The sequence below is a fragment of the Natator depressus genome, chromosome 1 (genome assembly GCF_965152275.1).
Source record: "Natator depressus isolate rNatDep1 chromosome 1, rNatDep2.hap1, whole genome shotgun sequence".
Taxonomy (NCBI): domain Eukaryota; kingdom Metazoa; phylum Chordata; order Testudines; family Cheloniidae; genus Natator; species Natator depressus.
The window spans coordinates 156,022,684-156,041,848 of NC_134234.1; the positions used below are offsets into that span (position 1 = coordinate 156,022,684).

The 19,165-nt window shown below is 44.0% G+C and overlaps 1 protein-coding gene across 2 annotated transcripts in view; it reads right to left on the reverse strand.

The window, feature by feature from the left end:
• Positions 1 to 19,165, reverse strand: part of ABCG1 (ATP binding cassette subfamily G member 1) — a 93,621-nt gene that overhangs the window by 16,767 nt on the left and 57,689 nt on the right. For both annotated transcript variants that reach the window (XM_074969533.1, XM_074969541.1), the window contains exons 3-5: positions 7,768 to 7,885; positions 6,504 to 6,636; positions 4,422 to 4,472 (exon numbers count right to left, since the gene is read on the reverse strand). In XM_074969533.1, the coding sequence (XP_074825634.1) occupies positions 4,422 to 4,472; positions 6,504 to 6,636; positions 7,768 to 7,885 (302 nt within the window). The remainder of the gene's footprint in view (positions 1 to 4,421; positions 4,473 to 6,503; positions 6,637 to 7,767; positions 7,886 to 19,165) is intronic.

Sequence of the window (19,165 nt, forward strand, 5' to 3'; positions counted from 1 at the left end):
TTCCATGCAGATGAGGTGAGATGTGTAAATGGTGCCTGGATCTGTCAGCATGGAACAGTCAGCATGGATTCACCAAGGGAAGGTCATGCCTGACTAATCTAATCGCCTTTTATGATGAGATTACTGGTTCTGTGGATGAAGGGAAAGCAGTGGATGTATTGTTTCTTGACTTTAGCAAAGCTTTTGACACGGTCTCCCACAGTATTCTTGTCAGCAAGTTAAAGAAGTATGGGCTGGATGAATGCACTATAAGGTGGGTAGAAAGCTGGCTAGATTGTCGGGCTCAACGGGTAGTGATAAATGGCTCCATGTCTAGTTGGCAGCCGGTGTCAAGTGGAGTGCCCCAGGGGTCGGTCCTGGGGCCGGTTTTGTTCAATATCTTCATAAATGATCTGGAGGATGGTGTGGATTGCACTCTCAGCAAATTTGCAGATGATACTAAACTGGGAGGAGTGGTAGATACGCTGGAGGGGAGGGATAGGATACAGAAGGACCTAGACAAATTGGAGGATTGGGCCAAAAGAAATCTGATGAGGTTCAATAAGGATAAGTGCAGGGTCCTGCACTTAGGATGGAAGAATCCAATGCACCGCTACAGACTAGGGACCGAATGGCTAGGCAGCAGTTCTGCGGAAAAGGACCTAGGGGTGACAGTGGACGAGAAGCTGGATATGAGTCAGCAGTGTGCCCTTGTTGCCAAGAAGGCCAATGGCATTTTGGGATGTATAAGTAGGGGCATAGCCAGCAGATCGAGGGATGTGATCGTTCCCCTCTATTCGACACTGGTGAGGCCTCATCTGGAGTACTGTGTCCAGTTTTGGGCCCCACACTACAAGAAGGATGTGGATAAATTGGAGAGAGTCCAGCGAAGGGCAACAAAAATGATTAGGGGTCTAGAGCACATGACTTATGAGGAGAGGCTGAGGGAGCTGGGATTGTTTAGTCTGCAGAAGAGAAGAATGAGGGGGGATTTGATAGCTGCTTTCAACTACCTGAAAGGGGGTTCCAAAGAGGATGGCTCTAGACTGTTCTCAATGGTAGCAGATGACAGAACGAGGAGTAATGGTCTCAAGTTGCAATGGGGGAGGTTTAGATTGGATATTAGGAAAAACTTTTTCACTAAGAGGGTGGTGAAACACTGGAATGCGTTACCTAGGGAGGTGGTAGAATCTCCTTCCTTAGAGGTTTTTAAGGTCAGGCTTGACAAAGCCCTGGCTGGGATGATTTAACTGGGAATTGGTCCTGCTTCGAGCAGGGGGTTGGACTAGATGACCTTCTGGGGTCCCTTCCAACCCTGATATTCTATGATTCTATGATCTGGGGAGCACAAGATGGCCCCTCAACATTTATACTAGGTTAACAGAAATTAAAATCTGGCACTTCTTCTAGTAAAGAAAAAGTGACAGTACCCAGAAAAATCACAGACACCCTAAATCTTGAACCCCCACCAAAAGAAAATGCAGCAAGCAACCTGTCTGGGATAGAGTTGTGTTGTATTTAAATAGTACTAGTAGTATGTTACGGCTGGGTCGTGGGTGGCCTGTGGGCACAGAATGAGCTGCTGGCATTGGAGCCGAAGGTCAAAGGGCAAGGGCAGGTAAAAACCGCAAAGTCAGAGTCCATTACCAAATTGGGAGCGTGAGGCGAGAATTGGGTCAGGCTGGGCCAGGGTCTTTCACAGAGTCTGCAATGGTCTTAAGCCAGAGACAATAAATCAAGGCTGGGCTCAGGAGCTGAGCCTAGGTCGAGAGCAGGGAATCAAGGCAAGTTGCAACGAGGGGGATCTAAGGCAGCAGCACACCAGAGGTCTGCATTGCTCAGACGACTCCCAGAAGTGGTTTCCTGGTTTATATGGGGAGTGCCAGCCAATCAAGGAAAGCTGTCAGTCATGCCTCTTAGAATGGGATTTCCTGCAGCGCTTAGCCTCTCAGTTCCTCTTAGCAGCAACCCTACATGGGCCCCTGGTGCTGATGAGGAAGCAGCACCTGCCAGAGACCATAGTTCTAGGCCTATGGGTTCTTACAAGCATCAATAATAAAACAGACCAGTTCCTGCAATCTTTACTCAGAAACAATTCCCATCGACTTCAATGAGAGTTTTGCTTGAGTAAGCGTAACACCGACAGACCCCAGTCGTCGGCGGGCGGGATTGAACCTGGGTCCACTGAAGCTTAGTGCATGAGCCTCTACTTCATGCGCTAAAAGCCACATGGCCCTTAGCTAAGGCTGTGGCAGACTCATTAATCTCTAAGTCGTGTTGGGAAACCACGGCCCGCGGGCCGGATCCATCCCATCAGATCTTTGGATCCGACCCGCGGGATTGCCACCCCCATGGCGCCATGGGGCTAAGGCAGGCTCCCTGTCTGCCCTGGGCCCGCACCACTCCCGGAAGTGGCCGGAACCACGTCCCTGCGGCCCCTGGCACCGCCCCCCACAGCTCCCATTGGCCGGGAACAGGGAACCACGGCCAATGGGAGCTGCGGGGGAGGTACCCGCAGACAAGGGCAGCGTGCAGAGCCCTCTGTCCCTCCTCCCCCAGGGGCCGCAGGGACGTGGTGCCGGCCGCTTCTGGGGGTGGCGCAGGGCCAGGGCAGGCAGGGAGCCTGCCTTAGCCTCACTACGCGCCGCTGCCACCCTGGAGCTGCTCAAGGTAAGTGGCGCCAGGCAAGAGCCCACACCCCGAACCCCTCCTGCACCCGCACCCCAACCCCCTGCCCTGAGCCCCCTGCCACACACTGCACCGAGCCCCCTGCCGCACCCACTTATAACACCAACAGACCCCGGTCGTCGGCAGACAGAATCGAACCTGGGACCTTTGGAGCTAAAGGTATAAGCCTCTACTGCATGAGCTAAGAAGCCATATAGCCTTAGTTAAGGACTGTAGCAGACTCTTTAATCTCTAAGTGATATGGGTGCCACTAGTGGGGACAGAGCACCACACCCAGGAGGTGCGTGGGTTACATAAGCACTGCAGGATTTATCCCATAATGTCACTTATACAACATTCAATTATTAAAATAACAATAGTTTAGACTTCTATAGCTCCTCTTGAATGAAGACCTTTTATAAGGATGGTGAAGTATTACTGTCATCTTACAACTGGGATAACTGAGTCACAGACTTGCTCAAAGTAACACAGCAAGTCAGTAACAGAGCCAGGAATAGAACCCAGTTCTCTTGACATGTAGTCACTGCTTTAACTACAGGAACACATTATTATGCGAGTCCTATTAGCCCCAGCACTGCCCACAATCACACTAAAGGCTTCCTACATTAAGACACACAGGGACGTGTCTTTTGCTTGTTAGTGTCTTTTTATGCTGGACAAAAACATAGCTTTAAGCATGCAAAAATAACCCCCAGCTACCAAAATATCGTATTTTAGTAAAAAAAAACCTGACCTAATATTTCACTTCTCATGAATCTCTCAACAACCTGAACTGTCTCTGCTTTCACCAGTGCTGTGATTTCTTTATTTTTAGCCTCAGTTGCCATCCTCCCCGCCCCAATCACATTCTGTATTAAAACATCTACACAGCAATGAATAGGTCTTTTATCACATGCATGGGAATGCTCCTGTAACCCCACCCACACAGTGATGAGCACTTGAGCTGCAAGTCTGCCTAGGAACACAGGCCCACATTTTCAAAGGCCCTGGCTTGCCAGACAAAAAGGGTGCATTTTCCAATTCTGTTACTTCAACTGAGTTAGCTTAACAAGAAGTCCCATTAAGATGCAGGCTAACATGTCAGAAGCCATATCAGCTGGCTGTATTTTAAGCTTAGTCTCCCCACTAGACCACGGAGTGGCAAACTTAACAGTTTCAGATGTGTTAGCCTGCACCTTCATGGATCTTTTTAATTGTGTTAACTCAACTGAACTAACATGACTGAAAAACGCACCCTTTCTGCCTGGCAAGATGTACCGAAAAACTCATGCCCTTATGTGTGCAGTACCTGACTTATGCTTGCAAATTTCTGTAGCAGTTGTAAGAGCTATTGACTATGTTTGTGCATTCCTAGGTGCACACACACAGCAACGGAATTGTACTCGTAGCCAGGCACTGGGGATTAGTATGGACATGTGCAAGAGTGTGTGTGCCCTTAGGCACGTCGGTCCAAAAATTTGAGCCACAAAGTGCAACTAAAAAAGCCCCACAAAAAACGGCAATATATTTGAATAAATCTTTCATGTTTACCTAATCAACCTTCCCGTCAGCCATACCGAGTGCTACATTTGTAGGATTTTACTATCCCTCCTACACAGTAACAGCTGTCAACTTTGTTATGTTATTATTTACCCCATTCATGCACATTAATTGCAATTCAATTTTAGATACAAACTCAAGCTATATAAATTTCACGCTGACATCTTCACTATGCAGCCAAAGGAATACCTCAGTTTGAAGAGCAATATACATACCATCTCCTTTCTGCCTTCATCCTTCTCTTGAAGTTTCAGATGAGCAGATACCTATTATATAAACACACAATATGATGCAAGTTAAATTGGAACCAGTCAGCAACATGAGATCTTTGGAATATCCACTGTAAGTCTAAGGGCAGGTCTGCACTTAAAATGCTGCATTGGCGCAGATACACCAATGCAGCTGTGCTGCTGAAGCACTGACAGGAAATCTTCTCCTATTGGTGTAGTTAATCCACCTCCTTGAGAGGCAGCAGCTATGTCGACAGGAGAAGCTCTCCCGCTGACATAGCGCTGTCTGCACCAGGGGTTAGGTCAGTCTAACTTCATCGCTCAGGGGTGTGGATTTTTCATACACATACCACCGAGCAACGTAGTTATATCGATATAAGTCTGTAGTGTAGACCTGGCCTAAAACACACAATGCCAGAATTGCAACTGGACAATTTGTTCTAACATGAGGCAGAAATTAGAAATCAGAAGCTTAATAAAAGCAGTAATAGCTATGATGTTCTAATTATGAGTATAGTGTAGGCATATGCATGCTTTCTTAAGGGACCCTCAAGACACCGACAAAAATAAGTGCTTAATAGAAATGCCCTATCATATCAAAAAGGATAGTCCAGTGGACAAGGAAGCAGCGTGGGATGCAGGAAGTTCAATTCCTTGCTCTGCCACACACTTCCTGTGTGATGCTGGATAAGTCAGAGTCTCTCTGCTTTAACTCACCATCTGTAAAGTAAAGACAGCAATATCTCCCTATCTCACAGAAGTCTTAAAAAGATAAATTCATTAGTGTTTGTAAAGTGCTCAGATACTACAGTGATGTAGAAAATAAGTAGAGAGATAAATAATGCTGTATAAGATGCCATCTGCTGTCCTAAGAGGTAACTACAAAATTCTGCTCTACCTTTATTAGAAGCAATTAAATGTTAACTAATTAATTTTTTGTCAGCACTTTGGGTGTTTAATTTAGACAAAATATATCATCTGGGCCCAACTTACCAAAAGAGGCTCTTTTTTTGCAGCTGTAATTTAGTCAGCCAGTTTGAAAAACATTACCCTATTGGTCTTTGACTTTGATTTCAACTAAATGAACTAGGAAAGCTTTCTGACAGAGACGATCCCTTCCAGAAATCAGTATTAGAAAAATTACAACTCTGGAAAGTAAACAGATAAGGCATACGCCAGACTAGCAGATCGTAACGGTCCCTTGTGGCCTTAGAGAATTGATGAAAGCCCTTTTCCCCTTACCAAATGATAACAGCCATGAACTACTGACTTTATATATTGAAGGTTCGGCAGGTACAACAAAACTATTGGGCTGATTTTCTCATCAAACTGAGCAGCAGAAGGTTACAGACTGAACACTCAACCTGGCTCTCAGTAAACAGGCACTATGTCAAGAGTGAAGAGGAAGAGTTTTTATCAACGTTAAGGCCTGGAGTCCTTCACAGGGAGCCCAGGTGAAGACAGAAGGAAAGAGACTGTATCTGAGGGCTCCTGGACCCAAGACAGGGACAAAAGAGTAGTGACAGCCAGGAGCCCTGGCATACGGCAGCATCATGCCAGCATAGAATCACCTGGTTAGGACATGGAAACCTGACAGGGAGATTTAACAGGTCACCTGCCAATGTTCCAAGGAAAGAGATTCACACAGGGGTCTCACAGACTCACTCAGTCTGGCAACACTGGCCATGACCAGCATTTCAGGCTCCAATGGTTGGCAGCTACTGGAATACGGAACAAGTGACAGAATACTGGTAGGCACTGGGAGGATGCGTGGGTGAGAAGGTGTAGTTGCCCTTCTCTGGTACCAGCCTATTGTTGCCGTTATTATCCAGACACTAGCCTGTCATGGTATTTTATTTCCCTGAGGGCAAAATGAATGCAGGCTCACAAATTTTCTTCTGAACCCTAACAGTGATCTTAAAACAGCAGCGAAGCCTGGGAGACTCAAGTGAAGTCCAATCTAACTCCTAGAACCACAGCCAGGAATAAAAATGCGTGCTTATGCATAGAGGGGGCCTCACTCTAGTCCCACACCCCAAACCAATCAGAACCAGATAGAAAGTTCACCATCATAGCTTCTTGGACAGTAAGATGAGGGAGCAGCATGTCATCTTGCATGATGTAACAGGACACTTTGCGAAAAGAGCGCAGGTCGCGAGGCTGCCCGTTAATGAAGATCGCTCCTTTCATCCCAGTCTCTCTGAAATGAAACAAACAAGTGAGTTAGAGTGAGAGTTCCCTTTATAATCTTTACTACACATCTCAGAGAGTGGGCCTATTGGGCAATTTTAGCCTCTTTTTAAGTGATTTCTTAGGACCAAAACGACAGTGGAGGGAGGCGCACATGTCCTGTGTGTGCATCTGTGTGCGCACGCATGTATTGTTACATCAGAAATGTCACACCTTGGCAAAAAAATTAATTCAAACTTGTGCAAAAAAGTGTGCTGCCCATCTGAACGTTTGCAGAAATGCTGGGTCATTTCTTGAAAGGCTGTTTGTGAGGTGTCTCTGCCCCTCCTTTTTGTGATCTGGTAGCAGGAGCAGCAGAAAGCAACAGCTTATGGGGGGAGGGGAGGGAAAACCACCCAGTTGTTTCACATATTGCAGTTTAGTCAAAAATTATTCTTACATCCTGAAATTTTTGATGGAAACATATTTTCAAAGTGTTGATAAAACCTAATTTAAAATACTCCACAGATAAAATCTTGGGCCAAATTCGTCAGATGGCTGGCCAGCAGCCATTTCTCATTTTTGGAATTTTAATAACTATATCTTAGTCTTGCATTTTTGCATTAAACAAATAACTTAGAAATGTCTGCTGTATAGAACATAGGAACATGACAATGGGGATAGTATAATTCAATATTTGTGAAGTACTTATTTTCTACAAATATTGGGTGAGAGGCTGTAGAGAGGTGGAGTGGCCTCCCTCTGAACTAGAGAGCAAGGGACCACTAGACTCCCCTCTAGTGGGCAGAGCTGAATCCACCCTGCCTCCGGCACCGGAAGTCCAGAAGTGGGGCAGGAAGTATAAAAGGAGAGCCCTGGAGCTCAATTGGGGCTGGACCACCAGAGGGAGCAGACATCTCTTTCAGGGAGCTGAGAGTTCTACAGGATCCCAGACTAGCCCCCAGGCGGAGCTGCCCCCTGCGGTCAGAGAAGACAGATGAGTAACTCAAGTAGCTGCCAGGACTGCTGCCAGACGAATGCCCCAAGAAGCTGTGGGAACAGCGTGGCCCCTCCCCACTCGAGAACAGGAGACCACTACAGAGTCCCTCTGATTTTCCAACAGAGGTCAGACTAAATTATCATGGTGGTCCTTTATACTGACCTGTACCCTGCCAGGATATTCATGAGTGTGGATTTCCCAGCCCCAGAAGGGCCCATAATTGCAACAAGTTCTCCACTGCTGAACTTCCCTGAAATTCCTTTCAAAAGGGTCTTGTAACCTGAAGGAAGAAAGAAAATATTACTAAATGGTGACACTTCACAGTTATTCACTGTATGTGAAATATGCTTCACCAATGCAGAGGTGACAAGGATGGCTGTTAGTGAGCGGAATGCAAGAGGCTGGGAGGAAGCTGGCAGTTATATCAGCACACCACAGACACTACCACAGCCTACAGAATGCACTGGAGGCTGCAGCCTTTTTCTACTACTTGAGTAGTGGTGATGAGGCTACACTGATCCATTTAAAAATGGCTCTATTTTTGATTCACTCCAAGAACATAAGAATGGCCATACTGGGTCAGACCAAAGGTCCATCTAGCCCAGTATCCTGTCTTCCGACAGTTGCCAATGCCAGGTGCCCCAGAGGGAATGAACAGACCAGGTAATCATCCAGTGATCCATCCCCTGTCACCCATTCCCAACTTCTGCCGAACAGAGGCTAGGGACACCATCCCTGCTCATCCTGGCTAATAGCCATTGATGGACCTATCCTCCACGAACTTATCTAGTTATTTTTTGAATCCTGTTAGTGTCTTGGACTTCACAACATCCTCTGGCAAAGAGTTCCACAGACTGATTGTGCGTTGTGTGAAAAAATACTTCCTTTTGTTTGTTTTAAACCTGCTGCCTATTAATTTCATTTGGTGACCCCTAGTTCTTATATTATGAGAAGGAGTAAATAACACTTCCTTATTTACTTTTTCCACACCAGTCATGATTTTATAGACCTCAGTCATATCCCCCCTTTGTTGTCTCTTTTCCAAGCTGAAAAGTCCCAGTCTTATTAATCTCGCCTCATATGGCAGCCATTCCATACCCCTAATCATTTTTGTTGCCCTTCTCTGAACCTTTTCCAATTCCATTATAACTATTTTGAGATGGGGCGACCACATCTGTATGCAGTATTCAAGATGTGGGCATACCATGGATTTATATAGAGGCAATATGATATTTTCTGTCCTATTATCTATCCCTTTCTTAATGATTCCCAACATTCGGTTTGCTTTTTTGACTGCAGCTGCACCTTGAGGGGATGTTTTCAGAGAACTATCCACAATGACTCCAAGATCTCTTTCTTGAGTGGTAACAGTTAATTTAGACCCCATCATTTTATATGTATAGTTGGGATTATGTGTTCCAATGTGCATTACTTTGCATTTACCAACACTGAATTTCATCTGCCATTTTGTTGCCCAGTCACCCAGTTTTGAGGGACGGCAGTTGCCTGGGACTTAACTATCTTGAGTAGTTTTGTATCATCTGCAAATTTTGCCACCTCACTGTTTACCCCTTTTTCCAGATCATTTATGAATATGTTGAATAGGACTGGGCCCAGTACAGACCCCTGGGGGACACCTATTTACCTCTCCATTCTGAAAACTGACCATTTATTCCTACCCTGTGTTTCCTATCTTTTAACCCAGTGGTCTCCAAACTGGGGTGCGTGAGATGATCCCAGGGGGTGAGTAGCAGCAGGAGAGCCGCCGGACGGCACTCTGCAGTTTTTTTTCTTCGGCGGCAGCTCTGAACGTCCACGGCTGGTGTTCCCCTCCGGCGGCACGCCTGCGGCAGGTCTTCCAGTCTTCACCCTGGGGCTGCGCGAGCCAAATAGTTTGGAGACCACTGTTTTAACCAGTTACCTATCCATGAGAGGACTTTCCCTCTTATCCCATGACAGCTTATTTTGCTTAGGAGCCTTATCAAAGACTTTCTGAAAATCTAAGTACTCTATATTCACTGGATCCCCCTTGTCCACAAATTTTTCTAAAGTGACTTGGGAGTCCAACTGCTATTTTCCAAAGGCTTTGTTCCTGTATATTAGCCAGGTGCTAGCCTCTCCATTGTGATCCCTGCTACTCAGGAGTTAATACCTCAGCTTTGAAGCAAAAATCCAGACAGTTGCTTCAAATTTTATGCCAAGTCTCTGCCCAACAAAAAAATAAAGAGTAATCGTCATCATATTTGAAAATCTTAAAAGCAAAATATATAAATATTTGTCTTTCCCCCTCAAAAACGACAACAAAAGTAACATGGCAAAAGGAGACATACTGTGCAAAAGATCCTACTTGATCCTTTTCTCCTAAAGATAGACCTGAGCCAAAACTCGAAGGGCTTGTCTGTACGGGGAAATTGACTAGAATAGTTATTGCAGAATGTGCCCACATGGGGATCTATTCTGAAATAGCTATAGCACGTTAAATTCACATTCTACCTATCCAGCATAACTTCCTCATGTAAACATGCCCTAAATTGGAACACCCCCAAACTTTGGATATGCAGATTAAACTGATAGCCGCACCTATATTTGACCGGTTGAATGAAGACCTTTGATCCAAATGTTATGATCTGGGTTCATCTCGAGCTGCTTAATGACAACCTTTGAAAGTATACCCAATCTAACAATATGGCTGTTGTGCACTGAAATTCAGGACCTTTAGTATCTGACTCATTAATGACGCTGATGAAGAGAAAGACATTTTACTTGCTCACACATGGATTCAGTGTTCTGTATGCATAAAACTGTCTAGATTAGCACTCAAACAGATGATATCTAGTTAACTATCATTTATAAAGCTGAAGCCACATTAACACAGAGATTGTTGACTGCAGAACATCACTATCTAACTGGATTTTCATTCTAATCTGTATCTGTGATCCACTAATGTACCTTCTTTGATTATTTGGATTTAGAGGTCTTTTTCCATCAACTGCACCTGGGAGATACACTCAAGTGTGTGACGTGCATTTGTACTTCTCAGGATTGCCTCTCCTTTTGTTTCTAAAGAGTTAAAAAACGACCCTTTGCTTGGGTTAAACTTTGTAACCTGAAAATATTGGTCAGGTGGCAGGAAACAGCAATGCTTTGTGTTGAATGTTTCTATAATGAAATAAAAACAAAAATGGAGGGGGAAAGAAAAGAACCAAGCATATGACATGTTGGGATTTGGCAATTCACTGAACCTAGGTTAATTAATATGCAGGAAGCATTTACACGCAATGTGTTACATATTCCCACTGTTGGAATTATTAGCATAGATTCCAACTGGGACACTGAAATGCCAGAAAATGAACTTGATCACAAGTACCAAGAAAATAGGTGGTAGATTCTCTTCACATAATTTCTGTCTCCTCGTTACCACCTCATGGCCCATCCTGCCTTATCTTGTTTTCCTTTCATCTCCAGATTCCCTCTTCCCTTTCTCGGTCTCCCCTTCTCCTTTATACCTTCTTCTTCTCCTCCTCTGTGTTCTCTGTCCATGCTGCTCCAGCAACAGAGGGCACCCTTGTGCACTCAGGGCATGCGATTGAGGGATCTTTCTGATCCACACTCTAGTCCAGGGATTGGGAACCTTTGGCATGCTGCCTGCCAGGGTAAGCCCCCTGGTGGGCTGGGCTGGTTTGTTTACCTGCCATGTCCACAGGTTTGGCTGATCGCAGCTCTCACTGGCTGCGATTCGCAGCTCCAAGCCAATGAGGGCTGTGGGAAGCGGCGCAAGCTGAGGGATGTGCTGACTCCCGCTTCCCGCAGCCCCCATTAGCTTACCCTGGCGGGCCGCATGCCAAAGGTTGCCGATCCTTTGCTCTAGTCTCTGCTCTGAATGTTCCACAGGCAAGGAGCACATCCATGGCCAGAAGCAGCTCAAATACTTCTAGAGGGAGCAACATGCCTGCTCCCAATACCACAGACAGTTGTCTCAAAAAATAAATAAAAAAAAAACCTAACGAAATACTCCCATATACTGGCTCTGAAACCATCCTTCCATTATTTTTCACAAGCCAGAGGATATTTGTTTTGAAATGCTGGCCTAATCTGACTAATGCAAGCCATCTGGGAGCTGGCAAGATGCTATGTGCTTAAGCATGACCCTAATGGTGCAATATTACAACCTCCATATGGAGCAAACCTCAAGCATAGTAATAACAATTTAAAGAGTCTGCTGTATGAGGGTTAGGACAGGGGAATCCAGAAAGCCAAGGATGAGATACCAGTGGCTGCCTGTCTTGCCCTTGATGTCAATATCATCACAGATTGGATCCCAGAATTCAAGGGAAAGAAAAATCACACCTTTTAGAGGGGTATGTTTTTAAAATATGTTAAGATTTATTTATTTAATAATTGTAATAGGGATATGGCCCTTCACACTGGTCCTTTATGTCAAAACTGGTCCTTATTGAAGTATTCTTGGCTTTACCTCAGGTCTTTAGTAGACTGATGAAGGACCAGAATGTCAGGCCTTAACATGCAATTAAAATTACTACACAGTACATGCAAATGTGATACCCTTACACTGGGTGAAAACCTGGCCCCACTGAAATCAATGAAGAGAATTTTATCATTAACTTCAATGAATCCAGGATTTCACTCTTTATTTAGTACTTTACTCCCACAACTAGCCCAAGTACTAGCTTAGTTTAAAATACTATTGACTGTAAGAAAGGCCAATAATGAAGTTCATGTGATAACACAGAAAATACCATTGCAACTTTCTGGTACACCAATTTCTACCGTTTGAGATTATCCTATACCAGTAAAAATCCATATCAGAACAATTTATTCTCACTATAAGGATTTCATAATATGCAACACATCATAAGCACCAAGAATAGTGCAGGAAGTACTGCATGTGCTTCATAACTATTTTATACTATAGCATAAAGAACTGGGCCAGTTATAAATACTTAAGGAGATATAATCCAAAAAATACTTTCATAGCCAAAAAAACTTGCATAGCCTCAAAATATTCATCCAAAATATACATTTACTGACTAAAAATTAAGCCTCTCTTTACTAGTAGTTACACTAGTTTAACTAAAACAGGTTAAATATATTTCCACTACTGGTCCACCTAATGACTCAAAAATAAACTAGGCTTGTTTTAATTGCATTTTCCTTTTAAAAATTTATTTGTAAACCTGTAAGTCAAGTTTCAGTGTATTTTGTAACTTGAGTTTTTTCACTGTAAAAACTCTTCTAAACGGAAATGAGAGATCTCCTGCCAAAAGAAGATGTAACGTGCAACAAGTCGGTTGCTCAGAGCCCGTCCATTAAATTGAAGAAAATAGCTAAAACTGCAGAAAAATAAGGAATATCCCTATCTTTAATTAGACAGATTTAAAAATTTGGATCCAGCACTACTGTCTTTGGCAGGATACATTTTAAGCATCTTACATATTGTATTTTGTCTAGAGTGAACTAAACTTGCCAAAATCATCTTCATGACACACAGTACGAGAATGATTTTAAAAGGACAAAGAAAAAGAAACTCAATGAATTTTAGATCAGGATGTCATTAATTAACATTGTCATTAATTGGCACTACTAAGTCCCAACTTATACAACACCATCCCTTATTCTCAGCAGGAGTGGGTGAGAGGTCTTTCTACTTACAAAGGTTAATTCTGCCAAATCAAAGAGAGGAGGTTTTATTATGTAGTGGTAGTATTGTGCCCTGCATAATCCCTTATCAGGAATTAAAAACGTTCTGAGCCATAAGTAACTAGAGACTTCTGTTACAGAATATTGAGGCTAATCTTCCACAGAATCAGTTGACCTATAAATTCTATACTGGAGTCACATGTTTTTCATGAGGAATGGCTTATGTGTTTGGAAACATTTGCATTTCTCAAATACAGGGACTGCTTTCCAGTGATATATCTACCATGTATAGCAAAGTTTCCCTTATTTCCCAATTCACTTTGGCCAAATTGTTCCATTTACGCACTGATTCATGTTGGGGGAGCAAGGAGTTGCACTGCTTTAGAGAAAGTTCAGGGAGGGATTGTACCTCAGAGAGGCATAATCCACTCTTAGATTTGCCCAGTGTGTGTTAAGGACTATGGTCAACCGTGATCTAAGTAGCTAAATCTCTGCTGAATTCAGTAGAGTTACACCAAGGTTGAATTTAGCCCTAGACTGTAAAATACTTTCACTAAAATTATTTTATTTTTCTTAACAGAAAAATGGCCCGAATTCTTAAAGGCGCTGAACTCCTCTGACGTTTCCCAGGAGGCTCTGTGTGCTTTAAAGAATCAGGCCTGTATTTGGAATCTATCTGAAATACCCTTTTTTTTTTTTTTTTTTTGGCAAGTTGTATCTTAAGCTGGCTAATCAGTTCATACTATTGTCAACAGTTGAACTAGTCAATTTCCTATCGAACATTCTTCCATCAGAAAATGCGGACTCATCAACATCAAAGTGTGTTTCAATAAGGTTGTTTCAAAATGACTTTTTTGTATATTACCTTAAAATACTTTTATCTGTATATTATATCAGTTACTAAATAGATTACAGATTACCAAACCAATTAGAATATCAATTACCAATTTCAATAGTTATTACCAATGACCAGTTAGAATACCAATTGCCTGTCAGAATATCAGTAACTAACTTCCACAGTATGCATCCGATGAAGTGAGCTATAGCTCACGAAAGCTCATGCTCAAATAAATTGGTTAGTCTCTAACGTGCCACAAGTACTCCTTTTCTTTTTGCGAATACAGACTAACACGGCTGTTACTCTGAACTCTGTAACTTCCAAATGTCATTTAGACTGTCAACTCCAATACCAATAATAAAGGCTAAGATTTTGTAATGGATATTTTTAGTAAAAGTCATGGACAGATCACGGGCAATAAAGAAAAATTCATGGAAGCCTGTGACCTGTCTCTGATCTTAATAAAAATAACCATGATAAAATGGAAAGGGACTGGGCAGCTGCTGGGTAGCTGGTAGCTCTGGCACCCTGACCACCCATGGGGGCTCAGAGCTCCAGGATCTCCCTACCCCCTCTCCCGGTGGCAGAGGGGAGCTGCAGGGTCCCCCTGCCCCCTCCCCCGTGGTGGCCGGGGACTCAGGGGGTCAGCCTGTCCCCCCGTAGTGGCCGGGGGCTCTGGGGGTCAGCCTGTCCCCCCGTAGTGGCCGGGGGCTCTGGGGGTCAGCCTGTCCCCCCATAGTGGCCGGGGGCTCTGGGGGTCAGCCTGTCCCCCCATAGTGGCCGGGGTCCAGGGAGCTGCAGGGGTCCCCCTGCCCTGCCATGGTGGCTGGGGAGCTGCGAGCGTCCCCCTGTCCCATGCAGAGGCCAGTCAAAGAGGATGGAGGCACAGAATAGGTCCACAGTTAGGAATACAAGATTGCCCAGCAGCAGGGTGCAATAAGCAAGTAGATTTCTCTAGCCCTCTGATCCTAGGTCAAGTACTAAGCAACCTTGTATTTCATGTATAAACAATTAACTTTCATCAACTGAATTAGGGAGATTTCCTTACATAATAAAGAAGATAAGAGGGGTCTAATAGAGAAGAATTCTCTCTTTGCTGGAGTCAAAGGCTTTGTTGCAGGACTCAACAGTGAAGAAGCTTGCAGGAGATTACATCTGCTTTCTCTGGTGAGGAATACGAGGGTTTCTGGGGAAACTGAGATTTTTCATTTTTTCCAAAATTAGAATGGTCCCAAGGCAGCACATGCTTAACTTTAAAGTGAACAGGACTACTCATGCTTAAAATTACACACATGCTTATGAATTAGGCTGTCGATCTGGGGTCAAAATCATTATTAGAACTACTGCTTCTCCAATGGATTTATTGAAGTAAACAACATCTTTAAGGTGACAGATTCATTTGCATTTCATTGATGTAATGCATTCATTTGGTATTCAGAGAGATGTCACACAGACTTTCTAAAATTTCCATGAGTTCTAGCATAATTCTGCATTCATTAATAGACATGTGGAGCCTGGCTGCGCTCCCATTTAAATCTATGGAAGTTTCACACTGTCTTAAATGGCAGCAGGACTGGGCCTTGAAAATGAATCTAAGCTGTTTCCATTGCATCACCAATCCTTTTGAAGGTTCTGAATAGCTGCTGATGCTGTTTATACCTCTACTGTACACATGCCATTGACACCTTTTTGCTTCTCTGTGGATTTTCATTGCATATGATGACTAGAACTGCTACCATCTGACCTTGAGGATGTTATAAATGTAGACAATTAGCACAGTCAGCTTCTATAAGCAACTGTTGGAAGACAGGATACTGGGCTATATAGACCTTTGGTCTGACCCATTTTGGCCGTTCTTATGTTCTTAACTGTTTTTATTTATACAAATATACAACCTCTCTCATCCTTTTATTAAGCTACATATAAAAAACTATGTTAAAATGTTAAGATTGTAAAGTCACGGACTCCAAAATTAGGCAATGTCAGAATTAAGGCTTCCCATGCTCAGTGCAATTAGCACATCCACAAATTATATCAGCAAACCTCTGACAAATCTAATGAATATGTGCAAGTGGCAATTTCCAGATGATTATAACGGAGTCAAATCTGGGTGGATATTCTCTCTTTCTCTCTCACACACACACAAAAGGCATCTCTTTGACCCCACCAAATTTCAAGTTCCCGCTCCAAAGCATAGAGGAGCTAGAGCTCTTCAAATAAATATTTGGAAAAATGAACATTGGCAAAACTACCTATTTTTCTCTTATCTCAGTCTAGGAAACGGTCAAACCATTTTTGCTGAAACTTTCTCAGAAACCTCAACTTCAGGCAGACACATGGCATGAGAAATTTCAGCCTAAATTGTTGAAGTTTGGCAAATGTATAAGCAACTGAAAACAAGGGTTTATAACAGAAAGTGCTAGGAAACCTTAACTATAGGCATTGTTATCAGCGTCACCTTCCATATTTCTGCCTGCAGCCAGCTCTGATTTTTAAAAGCCTGAAGATTTTGTAAAGCAACCAGTGCTTCAATTGTGCTGGGCACCATTAACTATTGGACAAAATTTATTTGCAAAGATTATTTTTCATTTTTCAGCAGGGATGTTATTTATTGCTCTTCAAAATCACCCAGCTGTAAATTCAACAAACCATCCTGGTATTTAAGAAAATCAATAACCTATGTGACATTAATATTTTCACAAGAAATATGCTTTTTAAAATATTGTAGTTACATCTGTTAATTTATTTTATCATAATTCAATTGCCTTGGTGAATTGTAAAGAGAAACCTAGGAACTTTCTTGATTAGATTCACTAGTGCTATTCCATTAGGAAAACAAAATGGTGTTTTCTTGCTCTAAAATCCCTGGGCCCATTTCTGATCTTTCTGACACCAGTGTAAGTCAAAGTACAGTGAAGTCAATAGAGTTCCCCAGTATAAAAAACAATGTAAATGAGATCAGAATCGGGCCCTGTATTCTTTTCTTTTTAACTTGGGGGCAGAAGTAGGGAATCTTCCTACCATACAAAAAGGCTCCTAGTAAATTCATGAGTCTGCTATCTCACTGAGGTCCATTATGCCCATAAATTAATAGCTAAAGACCTCTTACTTACAGAACTTACTACAGAACAAGGCAAGCATGGACTAACATTTTTACATTTCCTATTAAGGGACCAGTTGGTTGAATTATTCAAGAGAAAAACAAGTTGTAAAAGTCCACCCTGCAGAGGAAAGCTTCATCTGAGGATACTGTGAGGATGTGTACACAGTCCCTTTAAATATGTTGCAGAAAGCCTGGCAGGACAGGGCTGGGGAAGGCTGGCAGAAACTCCGCAGTGAAGCAGAGCAGCACATATACACTAGCTTTAGGCCAGGTCTACACTGGAAATTTTTGCTGGTATAATGTGGTTAGGGGTGGGATTCCTTATGACATATTCATGCTTGAAAAAAAAGTTTTTGCTAGTATCATTTGTTTCCTTCGGGGAGCTGGTATAATCTACAAACTGCATCTCCCCTGGGAGAGTTTGGCAGGGCAGCTATGCCACTATATTGGCACACCTTTCTTAGGGTATGTCTACACTACGGAATAAGGTCGAATTTATAGAAGTCGGTTTTTTAGAAATCTGTTTTATATATTCGAGTGTGTGTGTCCCCACAGAAGTGCATTAACTCGGCGGAGTGCTTCCACAGTACCGAGGCTAGAGTCGACTTCCAGAGCGTTGCACTGTGGGTAGCTATCCCACAGTTCCCGCAGTCTCCGCTGCCCATTGGAATTCTGGGTTGAGATCCCAATGCCTGATGGGGCTGAAACATTGTCACGGGTGGTTCTGGGTACATATCGTCAGTCCCCCCTTCCCTCCCTCCCTCCCTCCCTCCGTGAAAGCAAGGGCAGACAATCGTTTCGCGCCTTTTTTCCTGAGTTACCTGTGCGGACGCCACACCACCGCAAGCATGGAGCCCGCTCAGGTAACCGTCACCGTATGTCTCCTGGGTGCTGGCAGACGCGGTACGGCATTGCTACACAGTAGCAGCAACCCATTGCCTTCTGGCAGCAGACGGTACAATACGACTGGTAGCCATCCTCGTCATGTACGAGGTACTCCTGGTCGTCTGTGTGAGGTCGATCAGGAGCGCCTGGGCAGGCATGGGCGCAGGGACTAAATTTTTAGTGACTTGACCAGGTCATTCTCTTAAGTCCGGCAGTCAGTCCTATTGAACTGTCTTATGGTGAGCAGGCAGGCAATATGTCCTTCTGCACCGTCTGCTGCCAGCCAAAGATGTAAAAGATAGATGGAGTGGATCAAAACAAGAAATAGACCAGATTTGTTTTGTACTCATTTGCCTCCTCCCCTGTCTAGGGGACTCATTCCTCTAGGTCACACTGCAGTCACTCACAGAGAAGGTGCAGCGAGGTAAATCTAGCCATGTATCAGAGGCCAGGCTAACCTCCTTGTTCCAATAAGAACAATAACTTAGGTGCACCATTTCTTATTGGAACCCTCCATGAAGTCAACCCTGTAAGCCGTGTCCTCAGTCGCCCCTCCCTGCGTCAGAGCAACGGCAAACCATCATGCATCTGAGTTGAGAGTGCTGTCCAGAGCAGTCACAATGGAGCACTCTGATTGGGCTAAAACATTGTCGCGGGTGGTTCTGGGTACATATTGTCCGGCCCCCGTTCCCTCCCTCCCTCCCTCCGTGAAGGCAAGGGCAGACAATCGTTTCGCGCCTTTTTTCCTGAGTTACCTGTGCGGACGCCATACCACCGCAAGCATGGAGCCCGCTCAGGTAACCGTCACCGTATGTCTCCTGGGTGCTGGCAGACGCGGTACGGCATTGCTACACAGTAGCAGCAACCCATTGCCTTCTGGCAGCAGACGGTGCAGTATGACTGATAGCCATCCTCGTCATGTCCGAGGTGCTCCTGGCCACGTCGGCTGGGAGCGCCTGAGCAGACATGGGCGCAGGGACTAAATTTTTGGTGACTTGACCAGGTCATTCTCTTTAGTCCTGCAGTCAGTCGTATTGAACCGTCTAATGGTGAGCAGGCAGGCAATTCGGATTGCT